At 38.8% G+C, this 17,323-nt stretch overlaps 1 protein-coding gene and 1 long non-coding RNA gene across 2 annotated transcripts in view; one reads left to right on the top strand and one right to left on the bottom strand.

Moving 5' to 3' along the window:
* Positions 1 to 15,762, top strand: part of LOC112549963 — a 42,900-nt gene extending 27,138 nt beyond the window's left edge. Inside the window, exon 2 of the long non-coding RNA XR_003093621.1 lies at positions 15,109 to 15,762. This is a non-coding gene — a long non-coding RNA (uncharacterized LOC112549963). The remainder of the gene's footprint in view (positions 1 to 15,108) is intronic.
* Positions 4,786 to 17,323, bottom strand: part of CDC7 (cell division cycle 7) — a 25,276-nt gene continuing 12,738 nt past the window's right edge. The window contains exons 5-12 of the mRNA XM_006021811.3: positions 16,470 to 16,563; positions 16,242 to 16,384; positions 13,829 to 14,078; positions 13,090 to 13,185; positions 12,012 to 12,190; positions 10,260 to 10,342; positions 7,400 to 7,549; positions 4,786 to 6,234 (exon numbers count right to left, since the gene is read on the bottom strand). Of these exons, the coding sequence (XP_006021873.1) occupies positions 5,852 to 6,234; positions 7,400 to 7,549; positions 10,260 to 10,342; positions 12,012 to 12,190; positions 13,090 to 13,185; positions 13,829 to 14,078; positions 16,242 to 16,384; positions 16,470 to 16,563 (1,378 nt within the window). The 3' untranslated portion in view covers positions 4,786 to 5,851. The remainder of the gene's footprint in view (positions 6,235 to 7,399; positions 7,550 to 10,259; positions 10,343 to 12,011; positions 12,191 to 13,089; positions 13,186 to 13,828; positions 14,079 to 16,241; positions 16,385 to 16,469; positions 16,564 to 17,323) is intronic.

Genomic DNA, 17,323 nt, shown 5'->3' with positions numbered 1-17,323 from the left:
AGCTACTCAGTGCTGCTGCTGGCCCCAGCCTGCAGTGGCAACCTGCTGAAACCTGGCACACAGCTCTGGGGGCCTCTGCCCCCCAGGAGCACTGGGGAATCAAACCAGGAGCTCTGGCTGGCATGTGGAGCCGCCCCAGCTCCAGGATAGTGTACAGCACCCTGCTGAGCTATGCTGCACCTGTGCAATAGTGCAGCTCCCCCACGGGTGCCAGGTGGGGGGCAGGGGGAAGCAATCCCTGCTGCCCCCATGCGGCACAGGGGGGCTCTGCCATGAGCCTTCAGAGGCACGCAGATCTGGAGGCCTGCACCCTTCAAGAGGGCTGCAGGACTGTGCCAGACTCCTCCCAGGGGGTGCAGCCCCTGGATCTGTGTCTGGGATGACAACAGGCTGCTGCTGCTGGCAAGTGATATTAGTTTTGCTTTGAACAGTTTGAGGTGCAGTTTCACAAAACCTTCTGCCCCTATCTCCCTGAAACTTGGCAGGCGTCATGGCCTCAGCAGGGGCTATCATCCCTGCAATTTTCATCCAAATCAGGCAAGAAATGACAAGGTTATTGGCATTTTCGTGATTCCCCGTTATAGCCCGTGGGCAAAAAATTGAAACAGTGTCAAAACAGTTTTTACGAAACAAAACGTAACAGTGCTTCAAAACAGCAAAACCAAACACTGTCCCTTCAAAATGGAAGTCTAAACGAAACAGTGTTGTTTCGCACAGCCCTAATAGATACATAAAACATGTATAGTTTGCAATAGAAGGATGAAGTTAAGAAAAGGAACATTTAAGCTGAATAAACAGCTTTTGATAAAGACTTGCTGTGTTCTGGAAAAGTCGCACCAGAACAGCAGTGGAACCTTCAGTCTAGGGACAGACGTTACATATAAACTGGTTTAAGTGATCAGAAACTGGTTTAAAGCTGTAACAGAACAGATGTTCAGTGCACATAAACCATTTTGGAAATGGCTGAAACTGGTTTGAGATAAACCTGGTTGAATGTAGCGTCAGACCTAACTGATTTGGGTCAAACTGGTTTATGCAATATCTGTCCAAGACCCGTTCTTGGTTTAAGTTAAATCAGTCCCCCAGCATCCTGGCATGCTCTCTGGGCTAGGCAGTTCTCTCTCCCCTAGAGAGCTGGGTTGGCCCCTCCCCTCTGCTCCCTGTCTGCAGCTCCAGCAGAGACTGCATGTACAACAGGGTCTGTCTGGCTTCCTCCTGCTCCCCCTGACCACTCCCTGCTAAAGCAGGGATATCCCCCATCCCCTCTGCCTTACATAAGCACCTCTCAGCATTAGCTAACACACCACATGCTGGCTACAGTCCATGCTGTGGGAGGCAGGACAGAGTCAGCTTAGGGCTTTTTGGAGCTAATCAACAGGTAGCTGGTAATGTCCTTCCTTGGAAAAAGTTGTTTAAGAAGAGCTTGAACTAATAAGAAAGGCTTTTGTTTTCTTAATGGGTTGATAAACACTGAGTTAGGGGTGATAAACACTGTTATCGAGTCCCTGCTGGGCTGCTGGGGAGGGAACCCCTCCCTAATCAGAGCATCCTGCTGGGGCCTGACCACGCCCCCTCTCAACTCAGCACTGTGGAAGGGAAGGGAGGGCTGCTTTAGCACCCCGCAGCTTCTAGCCTGAGCCACTGCAGGCATGTGCCTATATTTCTGGAATGAAAAGGGAATGTCTGTCCTCCTCCAAATTGGTTCAAGTTTTGCAGGTTAGATCAACTTGTGAAGATTGAATCAATTCAGGCTTTTTGAATGTCCGTCCCTGGCCTCATTGTTTGGGATCTTTAAAACTGGTGGAAAAAATATTAATGTTCTGCAGAGAACATTCAGGGTCAGTGAACAGATGTTGCATCTCTAATGTCTTAGGGGAGCCAACAGGAGTACAACCTCCTTTGCTGTCAGCCCCATAGAAGGAAGAAAGGAAGGGATCCTCAAAGGGGAGCCACATATTCCCTGCCAGAACCAGGAATAATGGTTGCTGAGGATGATTTTGTCTGTGTGCTTGTTGTTCTGAGACAAAGCTTCCTATTTGCTGCAGTGGTCATATTTAGGACTTGTCAATACTACAGCTCCTAAGATATGCACTATGCACAGGCCCCAGCAGGTGCCAACAGTTTTTCTGCCAGTATAGCTCCACCACAACCCTGAATGACATGTGCTTTTATAGGCAGAGTTGCTTCCACACCAAAGGATAGTTTGACTTATCTAGCCCAATAGCATACTGGTAAAACTTCTTAGAGTAGAATAAGCCTAAAATTGTGATGTTTAGTTTCATAACCTATAATTTTCTGTCACTGGAGCTCCACCACATCCCTGAACAAAAAAAAGTTAAGTTTCTGTAGGCAGAGCTGTTTATAATTAGTTGCCCAAATAAATTATATGTAAACAGGGTCTACTCTGTCTTCTGGTAACACATTGCCAAAATGTAGAGTGGGGAAAACAAAAAGACACTGTCCCTAATCCCAGAGCTGATAAATGTGCGCGCATGTTTAAAACACCAGTGCTCAACCTTTTTCCCTGGGGGGAGATGAATGGGCAGTGCCTGGTTGCTCCATGGGCTGGATCCAGCAGTAGCCCCAATCCAGCTCCTGGGGCACGTGAGGAGGGCTCCGTTCAGTCCTACAGAGGGGGATGGGGGTCTTAGCATGGCCCCAGTCCAGCTGCATGGGGGAAGAGGGTATGGCATGGCCCCAATCCAACCACATAGGGGACTAGGGATGATCTGGCCCCAATCTCGCAGGGAGGGGGGGAGGAGGGGGAAATGGGGATTTGGGAGCAGGAGAAGGTGGTGGTATTAATGGCCACTGCTCTCCCACTGCCATATTTCTCAGCACATAGAGAGCCCCTTGGGCCAAATGCAATGGCTCCACAGGATGCATTTGGCCTGTAGGCCAGAGTTTGAGCACCCCTGGTTTAAAATGATCAGCAGTGAAATAATAACAAAGTGTGAGAATAATATTTTCTGATCTCAAAATACTTGTGCCCTGGGGTTCTTAAAGGCAAGCACCAAGATTCCTACAACTGAATTAGGGCTTATTTGCCTTTAACTTTTCTGTAGCAGTTTGTGGATAATTTGATTTTTTTAAAGTGATGCTCAGTTGCACTCTCTCATAATACGTAAAAAAAAGTCGTAACCTGTTACCATATTCACCTAAGATAACTTTGAATTCAAGATGACCCCCAAACAAGTAGATTCTAGATGTGGAAAATGATAAATTTGACTGGAGAGTCGTCTTATGTCTATTCCCTCCCCCCTTGGTGTGGCAGGGAAAGTAGCGACATGGGGCAGATCTGACTCATGCCCGTTGTTCCTCTGGCACCTGTCCCTTACTCTTACTACCAATTCCCCTTCTCTCCCCACCCCCCACATCACTAACCCCTGGTGCCTCCCACCTGGTTCTCTCCTGCCCAACAGCTACCACTTACTATGTGCAGCAACTTTGGATCCAGCCCTAGCCTTAGCCCCAGTCAAGTAGTAGTTACTACCTGGAGTTGGAGCCAGAGCCAGTCAGAGCAGCTCTCTTGCTGCTACATGGTCACCCCACACTGTACAGTTCCCTCTGAGCATCCCTCAGGCCATACATCACGCAGTCTACCCTACTGTACACTCCTTCGCCCTCTATCTTGACCCACCCTGCCCCTAACCAGTATAATCCAAGATGGGGCTTTTTTCTCTTCCATGTTAAATGGAGGCTTATCTTGGATTACAACAAATGCACAATATAGGGAAACACCCATAAGCAGCAAAGTTGAAAATTAAGAGGTGGCAGGGAGGGGTATGCATAGAGATGCCCCAAGATATTTGGTGCAATAGTTTAAGTCTTCCTTTTTTCAATAAAAAGGGCAGAAAAAAATTCATGATTATTAGAAATAATTAAAAACAAAACAAACAACTCCACTAAAGGGAGTGCTCCATCAGAAAACTAATATAGCAAAACTAGCATGAGTAACTGACATTGACAGTGTCCTTTCAAAGTTGACATGTAAAAGGTCCAGCTTTCAAAATTAACACCTCATATTTCTTTTCTGTTTTGACTCGAATGGAACTGCCGGGGCCAAATTAATACTTCTGTGACCTTGCTATAAGGGTAGAGGAGAGACATTTCTACAGTCATAGCACTGTAATCTGGTATTAACTGTTTAAACTGATACTAAAAAAGGGAGAGAATAATGTCATCTCACTTTGACTACTGCAACATTTTTCTCTCAAGGTCCCATTTCTCCCCATTTATAGCTGCTCAAAATGCTGTGGATTTCCTCTCCCCCACTTTCGCCTCCACAACTCATTGGTTCAATCACAACATTTTGCCCTGCAGTAGCCTCAAACTACATCTCTTAACCTGTAGAGTCCATTAATTTTATATTTTCAATTATATTTTCTCCTATTTCACTTCTCAAATTAAAACCACTGAACTTTATGAAATAAAAACTAAAAACCAATACCTTTAAAATAAGGCAACATTTACCAAGAAAAAGGTAAGTCAGCTTTAGCAAATTTGAAATAATGAATGCTTGCTTTTAGGTTGAGGGAATTTAGGCATTTTTCTGTGTAGAGCACTAGAGCCAGTTGTGTTGTGAAATCTGCTTGAGATTAAGACACCCTGCACTATCGCAATCCTTAGTACAGTAAAGACAACTAAAAAAAGTGTTTTCCATGAAGGGATTTATACAGGAGAACAAAAAATTCCATTATAATATATTGCTTTCTGCAAGAAATCCCTTTCTTATCTATATTTGGGCATCTTTAAAAGTAATACCTCTAACCAATCTTTGAAATAATAATAAAAACAAAACCTTTATTTAATGAAAATATAATTTTTCATAGCAGTTATGTTTCAGCAAATGGCATATGACAGAATCAGCAAGGAGGTAGCCGATTCACACTGATAGTTACTCCTGTTGTTTCACTTGAGAAAAATACAGGTTGTACATTGCAGGCAACTGCAGTATTCACCACTGCCCAAACAGATGGTAGGTAGAGAGTACACATTTCTTGGAATACATGCCTTTCTGGGGGTCTACTAACCAAACAATACCTGATCCTCGATTTATACAAAGCAAAATTCTTCTCTAAAGAGTTTTGAAGAGACGACTGTGACCAGTGACAATCTAACTAGGATCTCCAGTGTGAAAAGAACAGGCTCAAGTGAGTAGACTCAAATGAACAGAACAAGGATTCTTGTGTATGGACAGAATAGTAACCAGCATGTGTTAACTAGAGTTATTTAATAATTCCTCTTGTTGCCATCACATTAAAATGTGATGGCAACACATTAATTTTAAATATTACCAGGAATTTTAAAATAAACATAGTATTTGCCTGCTCCCCTCGCCCCCCAAGCAATGCAGCCTTTCCTACACTTCCTTCACCAATGCACTTCAGCAATGGAGAGGGGTTAAAGTGTGTTGATTATAATGCATATTTAATCCTTGGCATCTGGGACTGCCAGCAGTTTGGGGTTTTTTTGTTTTTTTTTTTTGTATTGTGACACTTTTCTACCAGACTTGGACTCCAACTGTAATTCACTCATGAAGCTAGAGGTTAGCAAATTTACTTAACCAGTAACAAGTAGCAGAGGGTTAGGAGAATAGTTCCAAATCCAACCCTACCTGCCCATGCTGCCAAACTTCCTTTTGTAATCTCTGGCAGTTTTTATAACACAAGTAAAGTGATCAGTATGCGTCAGAAACTCAAAACTGAAGAGTGAGCATCTGTCAGCACATATATTTCACTGAAAGATTTGTAGGTGTTAAAGGTGGAATGTAAAATTAAATTACTACTGTACAACTGTATATTTTCATACAAAGCAAATATCTATCAAGGCAAGAGAATTGGGTGTACTCTCACAGTCTCATGTCCTTAAAAAAAGGATGCATCAGAGCCTCTTTTGCAGTTATTCTTGTAGCGGGGTTCAGATCTAGTAGTTTATCAAGTAGGTTGTAAGCCTCATCAGGAACTCTGTCCCAGCCTTTTGTGTATGTTAGTTTTTCTCTAATCTTTATGTCTATACCACCACCATTTTCACAATGGCTGTCCTTCAGATGGTAGATTTCTTTTCTGAATGTCTGGGAACCAAACTCCACTTTATCTGTCTCAACTGGCAAAGCAAGTTCATAGGAAGGGTTGGTGTGCATATCACCTGTTGATTTATTTGTTCCTCTCAACCTTTCACAGAGGATTCTTAAATCTTGTGCTGGGACTTCCTTGGTACACAGTATTGATTTACCTAAGAGGAAAAACAGTAAGACTTTTTTATTACACTTGATATACAACTACAAATTAATGTCAGTGGTACACATCTCAGTGGTACTAATTCTTCTATGCTTAATATCTTGCTTGCTGACTTAGTAGTCATGACATGTTTTATGCTATGTTAAAATGAGTGATAAGGTCTACTGGTCCCATAGAAAACCATGGAGGAGTATGCTGAAGTGTGCTGTATTTCAGCTATTCTGGTCTGAGAAGGGAAGCTATTGCATATGTTCCAACATGAGCTGAAGCAGGGTATGCCGTAAAACCAGTGTTGGCAACAAGACATATCTTGATGACTTTCTGGGAGGCAGTGTTCAGAACCATAGTGGCTTAGAAAAGCTTTTCTTTAACCGTATACACAAAAGTATAAAATAATTAAAACTGAAGTCCTGACCACTTCTGGTCAAATTCACTATCAAAATTAATATATTTTGCTTTTCTTTTATCTTGCCAACACTATCTTGGATTAATGGAACTAGAGGGAAAAAAAACCTATTTTCATTGTTAATTATGTGTGTCCACAATCTACATTTCTCATTTTAGAGAATAAAAATGAGTGTTGTCAGTTTCTCCTTGTGCTATGGACAATTTCAGGATAACACTTACATTTATTCTAAAAGGTTCTGTTGAATTAAACACTTCCTAATTCTAACTGATACCCACCCCCCATACACACTTCTTTAAAAAATAAGGTTACATCTTAATTTTTGACCAGAGTGATTTAAGATTAAGGAAATTACCTCAAACATTCTAACCAAATTCCAAGAGTAGTCATTAGAGAGTTGCTATGTTCGCCTTCCCACCCCCCACGAAACTGATGTGCTTCTGTAAAACATGATACAGTTTGTAAGCAGTATGAGAATTCTTTATAATGAAACTTACTATAGAAGTTCAAATTAAAGATTAAATGGAGAAGAGAGCCTTTATAAACTTAAAACAAAAAATATCCAGTGTTTAGTATTTAAGTGCTTAGTATTTTCTTAAATTTATTCTATGCTAGTAGATGGGGATATACCAAAAGTCAAGTCCCTAGCCAATATAGTGATTTTAATCAAACATGTAAACAGAAATGTATTACTTATTACAATGATTTGTAACAGACTAAACATACAGTTTTTCTGCAATTAAAATTTACGTACCAAACGTTTTAGCAGCCTGAATGGTTTCTCTGGATCCACGAGTTGTCATAATTTGTGCCAAGGCAGTTAAATCATCACTTGCTTTGTAAAATGGAGACCGTCCACTGAGCAAAGAAAGGAATATGATCCCTGCTGACCACATGTCAATTGCTGCAATTGAAAGCGAGTCATAAACAACAATCCACAGCTTTCACATCTGGAGTTTAACAAACACTGAATTTACCAAAAAAGATGACAACAAAAGAAATGTCCTGAATTACCTATTGATTTTTATTTCATTCCAACAAAACGCTCATGTTTTTGTATAGAGTAATTTTAGAATTTGATCCTGAAGCTTGAGAATGATGATACTCATATGAACATCCCCAATAACTTCTGGGGGCCTCTTTTTATAAATCTAAATCTACCAAACAGAACTATATACATAACTTTAACCATGAAGTCACTCTCAGCATTCAGATCTATTTCTACCTAGTACTAAGCCTTTTGGGCATGACTTAAAATTAGGCCAGCTAATTTCAGAGCTTACCTACAAAAAAGAAAGGCTATACATAAAACTAGATTAATTTCAAATTGTGACTATGATAGTTTGGCAATTTCAAATGGATTTGTGTTGAAGATGTGAAGATGTTACTCACAACATCTAAGTATGAAATCATTTGACAAGGTAACCCATTTAAGAATTGAAGCAGTTTTGAGATGGCTCATCATTTTAATAGTTTTACAAAGAGTACAAAGAGTACTCTGGGTAAGGAGCCAAAGCAGGATGGAAATTTTGCAGCTTTAAAGGAAAGTTATGAGAAGACCTGTCTGCCATGATATTTTTTTGGCTCACTACTTTTTACTTTTTGAGGGATGGTAGAGGGAGGGGTTGAAAAGTTCTCAGCCTATTTTATAGAGAAAGTTTAATATCTCTGGCTTTTTTCTATGAAGACAAAAGTAATTATTTTCAAAAGAGCTGGCAATTATTGTATATTTCATTAGACAAGATCTCCGCTTTAATTATTTTGCCAAAAATACTAATAGTACACTGCTTCAGAAGATATCAAGTGCCAAGTTACTTGAAACTGTTGGACTAGTTTAATGCTTTCTAATGAAGAATAAGATACTAGCTAAACTGATGCAACTGCAAACAGACAGTGCCTTCCCATTACAGGATTTAAAAATATGTATTAATCACTGTTTAATTTAGCAACACAAAACCTGGGAGAGGCAATTAAGTATTACTCTCATTTACAAGTAGGAAAGAATAGCCACAAAAGAAGGCCAGTATCTTCAAAAGATATCTGGGCATTTAACTCCCACAGATGTCAATGGAAGTTAAGTGACTACCTTAAAGTCTTGCCCAAAATCACTTAGGCCACAAACTAAGTCTGGGACCAAGTTGGCATAGAACTTGTAATTCTGTATTTTAATCTCAAGATTATAACCTCTCTCAGTGGCAGTTTCGGATTTGAGGATTTTTTTTTAACATTTCTTATCTTTCACCAGTCTTATATCTTAGTAACATCTTTAATAAGATATAAGTAGTCTTAGTAGTCTTTATTTTTTTCATATAAGCAGTCTTTTTCATTGCATTTATATTGGTGCTCAAATTATCTTTCACTTTGCATTTTATTAGGTTATCAATACTTTTATCAGGTTATCAATACTTTTATCAATCTGATTCAGACTTGCTAAACTTCAAATACTTTTCTGTATGCAGCACCAATAAAAACTATATTAAATCTAAACGTAAAAAAGGGTGGGGGGGTTAGTCTGGGGTAGAAGAAAGAGGATGACAAATTATTTATAAGCCATCTTGATTAACTAAGTATCAATTACAGTAGTACTAGTAATCTGATATGCATTGATTTCCAGATGTTTGCAAATATCAAATAATCAGCATTTTCTTATCATCTTACAAATCTGTTTGCAAACATACAGGCAGTCCTCAGACTTACAACACAATTGGTTCCTGAGAACCATGTCTTAAGTCGAAATGCTGCAACTCGGAACCGATTTTCCCACAGGAAACAATATTATAAACGGGGGATTGGTTCCCAAACCAAGGCCCAATACCCTATTTTCACCAAAAATAACCCAGAATTTTGTACTCGATCAATTATAGATGAGTAATATAACTACATTAACGTATTTATATTGTAAACAGCAATCATATTGATTTGGAAGGACTTTGAGGTGACTTGGCTGGACTTTTTGAAGGGCTCCTGGTTGGACTTTTTGAAGTGTTGTTGGCTGGAGTCTTCTCAGGAGTCTTGGCTGCAGGTTTTTCTGGAGTCTTGTCTGCTTTCTTAAAGAAAGTGTCCAAAGAAGTTTGGACAGACAGGAGATGGATGATGCAGCAAACTTGTTCGCTGGTGTGGCGTGGCATCAGATCAAGCGCAAAGTCGAAACGTCAGAAAGTTGAAACAGGGTGTCAATTTATAAACATTGCAAGTGCAAAACGTTGTAATTCGAAACTTTGTAAATTGAGGACTGCATGTATTATGTTTAGCATATATATTCTGAAAGCAAACAGACAGAATCTTTCCAAGAGCCTCTGAACTGCAAAATGGATTTATTTCAGGATTTTTAATCTGATAGTTGGAAGACAGAGGAAGTTCAATTTAAAAAAACCCCCAAAAACCTCATTGTTTTCTGTACCTCAAATGAATTAAAATGTATTCAAGTTTCAAAGATTTGAAAGCATTTCTAGCTTGTTCTGAGCAATAAACATTTAATAAAAAACAGAAGCATTTCAACAGTGTTGGAAGGGACAATAAAATGAATTCCACATGTAAATAGAAAAGGCTTCCACATTTGTACATATCACTTGATTTTATGGAAAAGTCTATGATTTTGGTCATATAAGTAGTACCTGTTGTTTGAGTGGGGCACTTAGTTAACACTTCTGGTGCTCTGAATCCAGGTGTACCTGCCCTAGGGGCAACTTGCTGACGCCTGTATAATAATAAAAAAAAACATTATAACAGAATACATAGATCAGAAAAATGTCATGGATACTACAGGCTAAAACAGCTAACCACTTCTCTACAAAGCATGTCTAAAAACATTTAAAAACATACTTCTCTAATTAGATGTCAACAGTTTCTCATTCCCTCTATTAAAATTTTAAACAATTCATGTTAAATGCACTGAGTGTACATAGTAGCTAGGGTGAGATAACAGTACATAGACCTAAACTTGCGTACTTTAACAATGAACTTTACAGTGTAATTTGATGAAGCATGATTTCCATTTAAAAAGTGTGTACGTAGGGATGCTTTGGAAAATTAAAATTAACCAAAGGCATGGTGTTATAGTGTGTTTAAATAACAGTGGATGCTTTCCTTCCTCAGGTTAAACTGCAGGTAAGCAAACTTGTTTTTCTTATGAACAAGGGCACTGACACAGGAATTTAATGTTTTACCTTTAGTTCATCACCTCTTGCCCTCATTACAGTGATCAGTTTTATTTTCTGAATGAATAATTTTAACCCCTTATTCTACATTCTCTGTGAAAACAGAACTTTTGAAATGCTAGAAAAATCAAGAAATAGCTCATCTGAGTGGAACTTAACCACATGTGAATGGATTTGAAGTGAAATGTCAAGTTATTTGGCCAACATAAGAGGAATATCCCTCTAGTTTCCTTAATCAGGGCTCTTGACTTCATGTGCTCTAATTAGAAGAAAAATATAAAACCTTAACTTCTCTCCCCCTCTTAGTACTAAATTTAATTTTGAGGACTAAGTATAAACAACCACACATACAAAAACCCCATTTTCAAGCCACCTTTAAATAAGTAAAAGTCTCTGGGAAAAAAATTAAGCTTGCTTTACCTTCAGCTTTTGCCAACATTTGAATTTTTTGAGTTTGAAATTCAGTTTGAATTTTTTCATACTACTAGCAGACATACCTGTGCCAACAAAAGCCTTAGTGTAGATGCAGTTTATGCCTGCAAAGAGATCCTTTTCATGATATAAAATATTCTCTTTAAGAAACAGGTTTGTGATTTACTGGTAAAAGAACTACAATAGGTAAGGGGTTGCTGGGATAGCTTTAGCAATATATTTATGACAACATAAATATACCAGTATATTTATATGTACACACATAGGTATATAAATATACCAGTATATTTATGATAACAAAGCCTTGTAAATGTGAACAGGGTTTATCAAAAACGTCTTTCAGGGTTCTCAGAATGCAGAGAACTTTTAAGAAGCTCTTTTACCTCAAAGAAATTAGGAGAAAAATACCTAAAAGTAGGAATCTCTCCACACTAGTACCCCATGCGTTTGGCATAGGCCTATAGTTTTATTAGGCAACAAGTGTTAGAGCAAGAAAAGAGTCAAGTGATTTTTTTTTCTTTGAGACTTGGAGTGTGGGATATTTAAATTATACATAGCATTTATCTGCAATAGGAAGTTTAGAACTGCAGAGAATGCCATACAAGATCTTTAGAACTTTGGGTAAGCTTAAAAATAACATGCATGTTTTAATGCTTGCACAATGCACAAGTCTAATGCAGTCTTTCCCTTACCTAAATCAGCTGTCTAGTAAGCCTTGAATTTATAGCCTAACTTTGATAACACGGTAGTTAGTTTTACAATATCAAAGCAAATTACCTTGAAAGGCAAATACTGCAAACTCTGTCGGTTGCAAAACAGTCACAGGTTAGGTTAGATGGGCAGCTGCTGGCACCTTTCCTGGCTAAACCGTTGTTTGCTGTTTTTGTAGAAATTAGCTTCTTCTTTGCTGCTAACTTTCTAGATGCAACATCTATCACCTTTGGTTGCTTCATGAGCTGCAAGATGCATGTTACATTTTTAAGTGACAAATTTTTAAATACAACTTTCTTTATGCATTCACCCAATCTGCAACCAAATACTAAGGATGTCGAAAGTATTAACAGCAACATGTTGCCAGTACTAGCAGATGACCAATCTTTCTAATATCCCAGTGGCTATTAAACATAGCCAGATTTAAGACGTCTGGATTTGGTGATTTTCCTGGGAAATCAGTAGTCATTGCAGGGGGAAAAAACCTGATTCATTAATATGTACCATGTAAATTTGTGGTATCAAAAACAAATAAGCATTTGCCAGGATAATGGTATTAGTTCAATGACAAACACGCCTCTTTAAAAAAAAGAAAGCTATGCAGAAGTTTGAGTGGAAAAATACTATATGAAATAATATTTCAAGAGACTAACATCTAATTCCATTTCATAGCTCAAACTATTACTGTTTAAATACCAACATTGGTCAAAACCCAATTTTCTTCCTAATGTCTAGTTTTCACTAGACATTATACCTATTTTTATAAACAATAGAGCAAAATGTTTAATAGACTTGTTTTTTATGCTGCAGTTGGTGAAACTAGAGAAACTAAACTAAATTTCACAAGTCTTTTAGCATAATTTCTCAATCTGTTTTTTTACCCATGCATGTTTAACTATTACCATAAATAAGATCAGTTAGGGAGACAGATGCATCATAACAGTAACAACTTCTGAACAAACACGGTTAGGGTACAATTTAACAGGTATTTATTTCTCCTAAAATTACTATCCTGTTCAGTAATCTCTAATGCTACAAGTAATAGAATGTAGCAGTTAGGAGTTTCTAGGGTTAAACGTGTTGAAATAATTTAAACTACCAAAATATTTAATTGATTGTTTTAATAATGGTCTGTGTTGCTTACTTTCACTGTGGGGCTCTCCTGGTGTGTAGAGCTATTAATATTGAAATTTCTCTCTCCAAAAACAGAACGCTGGATAGAATGGTGCACAGACCCTTCCTATAATACCAACAAAAAGGACAATAAGGATTCTATCTTACACACTGCAGGGCTGTAATCTGTCAGTTTTAATGTCATTTCACACTCTTAAAAATAAAAGCAGCTGCATGCAAGTCATTTTTAGGGATCAGTTTACTGTAGTTGAAGAAAACTTAGTCTAGACAACAGTAAACATACTTACAAAATAAATCATTTCTCACAAGTACCCCAAGACAGCCCTGAAGGTCATTTGTATAATAGTTGTATTCTGGTATATAACTAAAACAGACTAAAAACTCTTCTGGGACTGGGAATGATGCTACGATGCCTGTTACTAAAATGTTAAATAAACCCTCTTTGGGTGTGCACAGCATGCAATGTTACATGAAAACCCACTGATGTCAAGCCTAGATGCAAGAGACATTGAATGATGTGCAGTAATGTACAAAGCTAGGGTTGCTGTAGAGAAAGTAGCTCAATTTTTGTGAAAAGTATAATTTTTATGCAACATATTAAACTATTGTGTAAGTGCACACACATTACATGAAGATTTTGAACTGAAAACTGTTAAGTTCTGTTCTAGTATTACATCTCCCCCTGTTGGAGAAAGTAGTACATTAAAAATAAAACTTATACAGCAATATAAATGAAAGAGACTCAGAACCTTTCCTTCTCTTCCTTGTTTAATCTGTATTTGTGAAAGTGAGCCGGACCATTTATCTGATGATTTTGAGGCTGACTGTTGAGCTATCTGTTTAGGTGATGTGATATTGACAGAAACCCCACTTCCTATCTTTATATGGGGTGTATTTTGTGAGCAACTTCCCTGCTGGCCTTCAGACTGGACAGTTTTGAGGAGCTCTATTTTTGTCTCAGGGGTTCCTTGTGCCAAACCAAAATCTACCAGGGCATACCTAGAAGGAATAAATTTAAAAAACAAAATAAATAAAAGCTTACTCAGTCTTTACAAAAAAAACCCAACACAAAACAGTTTACCTTCTGTTCTAAGGAAAAGGTTTATATCCCCATTCAACCCATGCAGCATAAGACACGCTTAAGGTCCACCTAATAAACAACTCAGTGGTTCTCAAATAGGGTACTATGGCACTCTGGAGTGCATCAAGGCCCCTTTAAGGGTGCTATGCAATACCAAGTGTGCAAACACCTACCTGTGACTCACAAGATAAACCCAATAATTTTAAATAGGAATCCATAGTGTCAAAAACACACTGAGTTCTTTGCAACAGAAGAATTACTGTTTTTTTCCTATAACCAAGAAACAAATGAAATCTAAGAGCTACCATGTTCCAAACGGTGTCTTGATTCTAATGAGGTTGAGAATCACTGGACTAACTGAATCAGAGAATTACCATCTGGCAAAGGGAGTTGTTGTTCATTAAAATGTATGCATCTCTGATACAGTTAGTCTTGAAGGTACACCTCCATCCTGCTCTCTGCCTAATTCATTCTAACATGGCTAATTACCTCTCTCCATACAGCATAGGAAGACAGGATAATACTACACACATTTAATAAAAATAAACCTCATAGTCAGTGCTGACCAAATACAAGAAAAAATATTTCTAGATTATTTGATAAACACCAGTGAGAGCCGATTAGGATTCAGTGAATACTATTCAGCCAGTACAGTTTACTGCTAACCTTGCACCTCTTCCATCTTCTGTTGTTTGTGGTAAACTTTCCCTCAGCTTTTCTCAGTGTCTTTGCCTTTTTTACGTACTCCTCCCCCTGAAATTTATATATACTTTCTCCCCATCACCTTCTCTCCCAAGCAAGTGTTTACAATTCCTCCCATCAACCTCACTTCTGGGTCCTTTTCCTTAGCCAACACCAGTATCTCCCACCTTCATAGCTCAGAACTACCCAAGGCACCAGTGGAGTTTAATCTGACTTGATCCTTATAGATTTCATTGCTGTCTGCAGGGTACCAAAAAGCAGTGAAGACTGACACAACTTCTCCATTTTCAGAACGCTGAATCTGGGCAAAACTCATCATCATCACTGGAGCTGGCTGCACACTTCAGAAGGTAGGACTGCATTAGTTTAGACTCAGTTCACATTTGACAGAAGTTTTTTGCAACCATTAGAACTACGAGATTTAAAAAAATTTTTTTTTTTTTTTAAACAGACTGACTAATTTGCAATGAACTTTTGTAGAAGCACTCACCAAGAAAAGCTTATTATTTGCCAAGGATGAATAATTCTGGGCCATCATTTTGTTACTTAATTGCTATAGTTGAATCACAACTTCAGAGAACATGCCACTCTTTAGAAATTAAAGAATGCTGGTCTAAAATGCCTTTTGGTAGAGTAAATGAGCAATACAGTAGGCACTTATCTTCTGAGAATTAGCAGCATCCCTTCTACAGGGTGTACACTATGTGGAGAGTTAGGAAATACTCACCAAGGCATCACGCTGCTAAGATACTTCTAATAAAGGCAAGGCAGCTATTGTGTTTTTCTACCTCAGTACCTCACAAGTATGGAAAGTACAACATTAGCACAGCTTTAATTTGATTTACTTGCAGACAAAATAAAACAACCTGGCTTTGTTTGGGAAAAAAAAAAAAAAAAAAATCAGTTTAGTACAAGAGAGAAAGCTCAAGCACAATTTTGTTACTATGCACATGCTATGAATGATGCAAAATGCAAACAAGTCAATAAGTGCACTGAAAATCTATACAGTGCAAAAATATAAAGGTTAATATTAGCAATATTCAAGAACATAATGATTTTATTGAGATTAATTTCACCCTACAGCATGCAACAACTTTACAGTTTTATTCAGTGATCTTAAATTCAGTTATTTTTTTTAAAGAACAATTTTTGCCACTTGAATCCAGACCATTTCTTTCAACCTTACTATATTATTTCTTCTCCTCCACCCTAATGAAATCCCTAAACACTAAATAAGAAAAGTTATATACATTTAGCTTTCGTGTTTATGCACATGTTGTACAGCTAGAAGGGAAAAAACCCCAAGAACTTAATTTACTATGTTCTGCCAAGGCATGCATTCCCAAATGAGAGCTCAATAGTCATCTGGGCAGACTTACTCTTTCAGCCGCCTGTTGTAAAGGAAGTTACTGGGCTTGACGTCACGGTGAACAATACCAAAGTGATGAATACGTCTCAATGCTTTAAACAGATTAAACATATATTCTCGTACTTCTTCAAAAGACAATGTATTCAAAATGTCCTGAAAGATTAATTTGAATCCTACAATTATGCAACTGTTCATAATTAAGTTTTACTGTTCAAATAAAAAGAAGACTGAGACTCACCAAAAAGGATTCATGTTCCAGATATGGCATAATAATAACCACATGATCATTTTTTCTAAAGCAATATTTAACTCCCATGACATTATCCTGTCCCCTGTAGGAAAAAACATAATACCATCTGTAAATGGAAAGGTAGAAAATAAGGGTTTACATTAAAGGCTTGTAGACACAATAGAAATAATGCTTTTGGTAACAGGAACTCTGTAAGATAATGGGTGTGTCTACACGTGCATTCCATCTGGGAGCAATTTACTCGTGAGGCATCAACACATGTAGGGAAGCAGGAGCAGATTTGCTGCTAATAGCAGCAAACTGCTTCTACTTCCTGAGGCCCTGCAATGGGCCCCTGCTGTCACCAGGGACTGGTAGGGAGCACAGGGACAGGAGATAGCTGTCTCCTGGCCAGGGCTGCCTGCTGCCAGGGGTGGAGGGGACAATGTCCCCCTTCCCCAGCAGCAGGGAGCTCCCAGCCCCAGCTTCCTGACCAGGCAGGGGACCTGGAAAGAGCTGCAGTGAAGGGGCAGGTCCCAGCCCACTACTCCAATCTGCTGGTGGGGCAGCTAATAGCAAGAATCCCCACCCAGCCAGGGTGCTAACTGCCCCACCAGCAGATCAGGGCAGAGGGCTGGGACCTGCCCCACTCCTGCAGCACTTTCCAAGCCCCATGCCTCAATCACCCAGTGGGTCTGGGACTTGACCCTGACTGGCACAGTTCCCAGGCCAAGCTCCATGACCACAGGGCTTGGGCTGAGAGATCCTTTTCTCCCAGCACCAGCACTGCAACTGAAGCCTGTTCCCCACCCAGCTCTATGATTATGAAGCTGAGCAGGGAACAAGCTCCCCAGCCTTTCCCT

The sequence above is a fragment of the Alligator sinensis genome, unplaced genomic scaffold, assembly GCF_000455745.1.
Source record: "Alligator sinensis unplaced genomic scaffold, ASM45574v1 scaffold199_1, whole genome shotgun sequence".
NCBI lineage: Eukaryota > Metazoa > Chordata > Crocodylia > Alligatoridae > Alligator > Alligator sinensis.
This window is presented reverse-complemented; position numbering and strand designations above follow the sequence as displayed.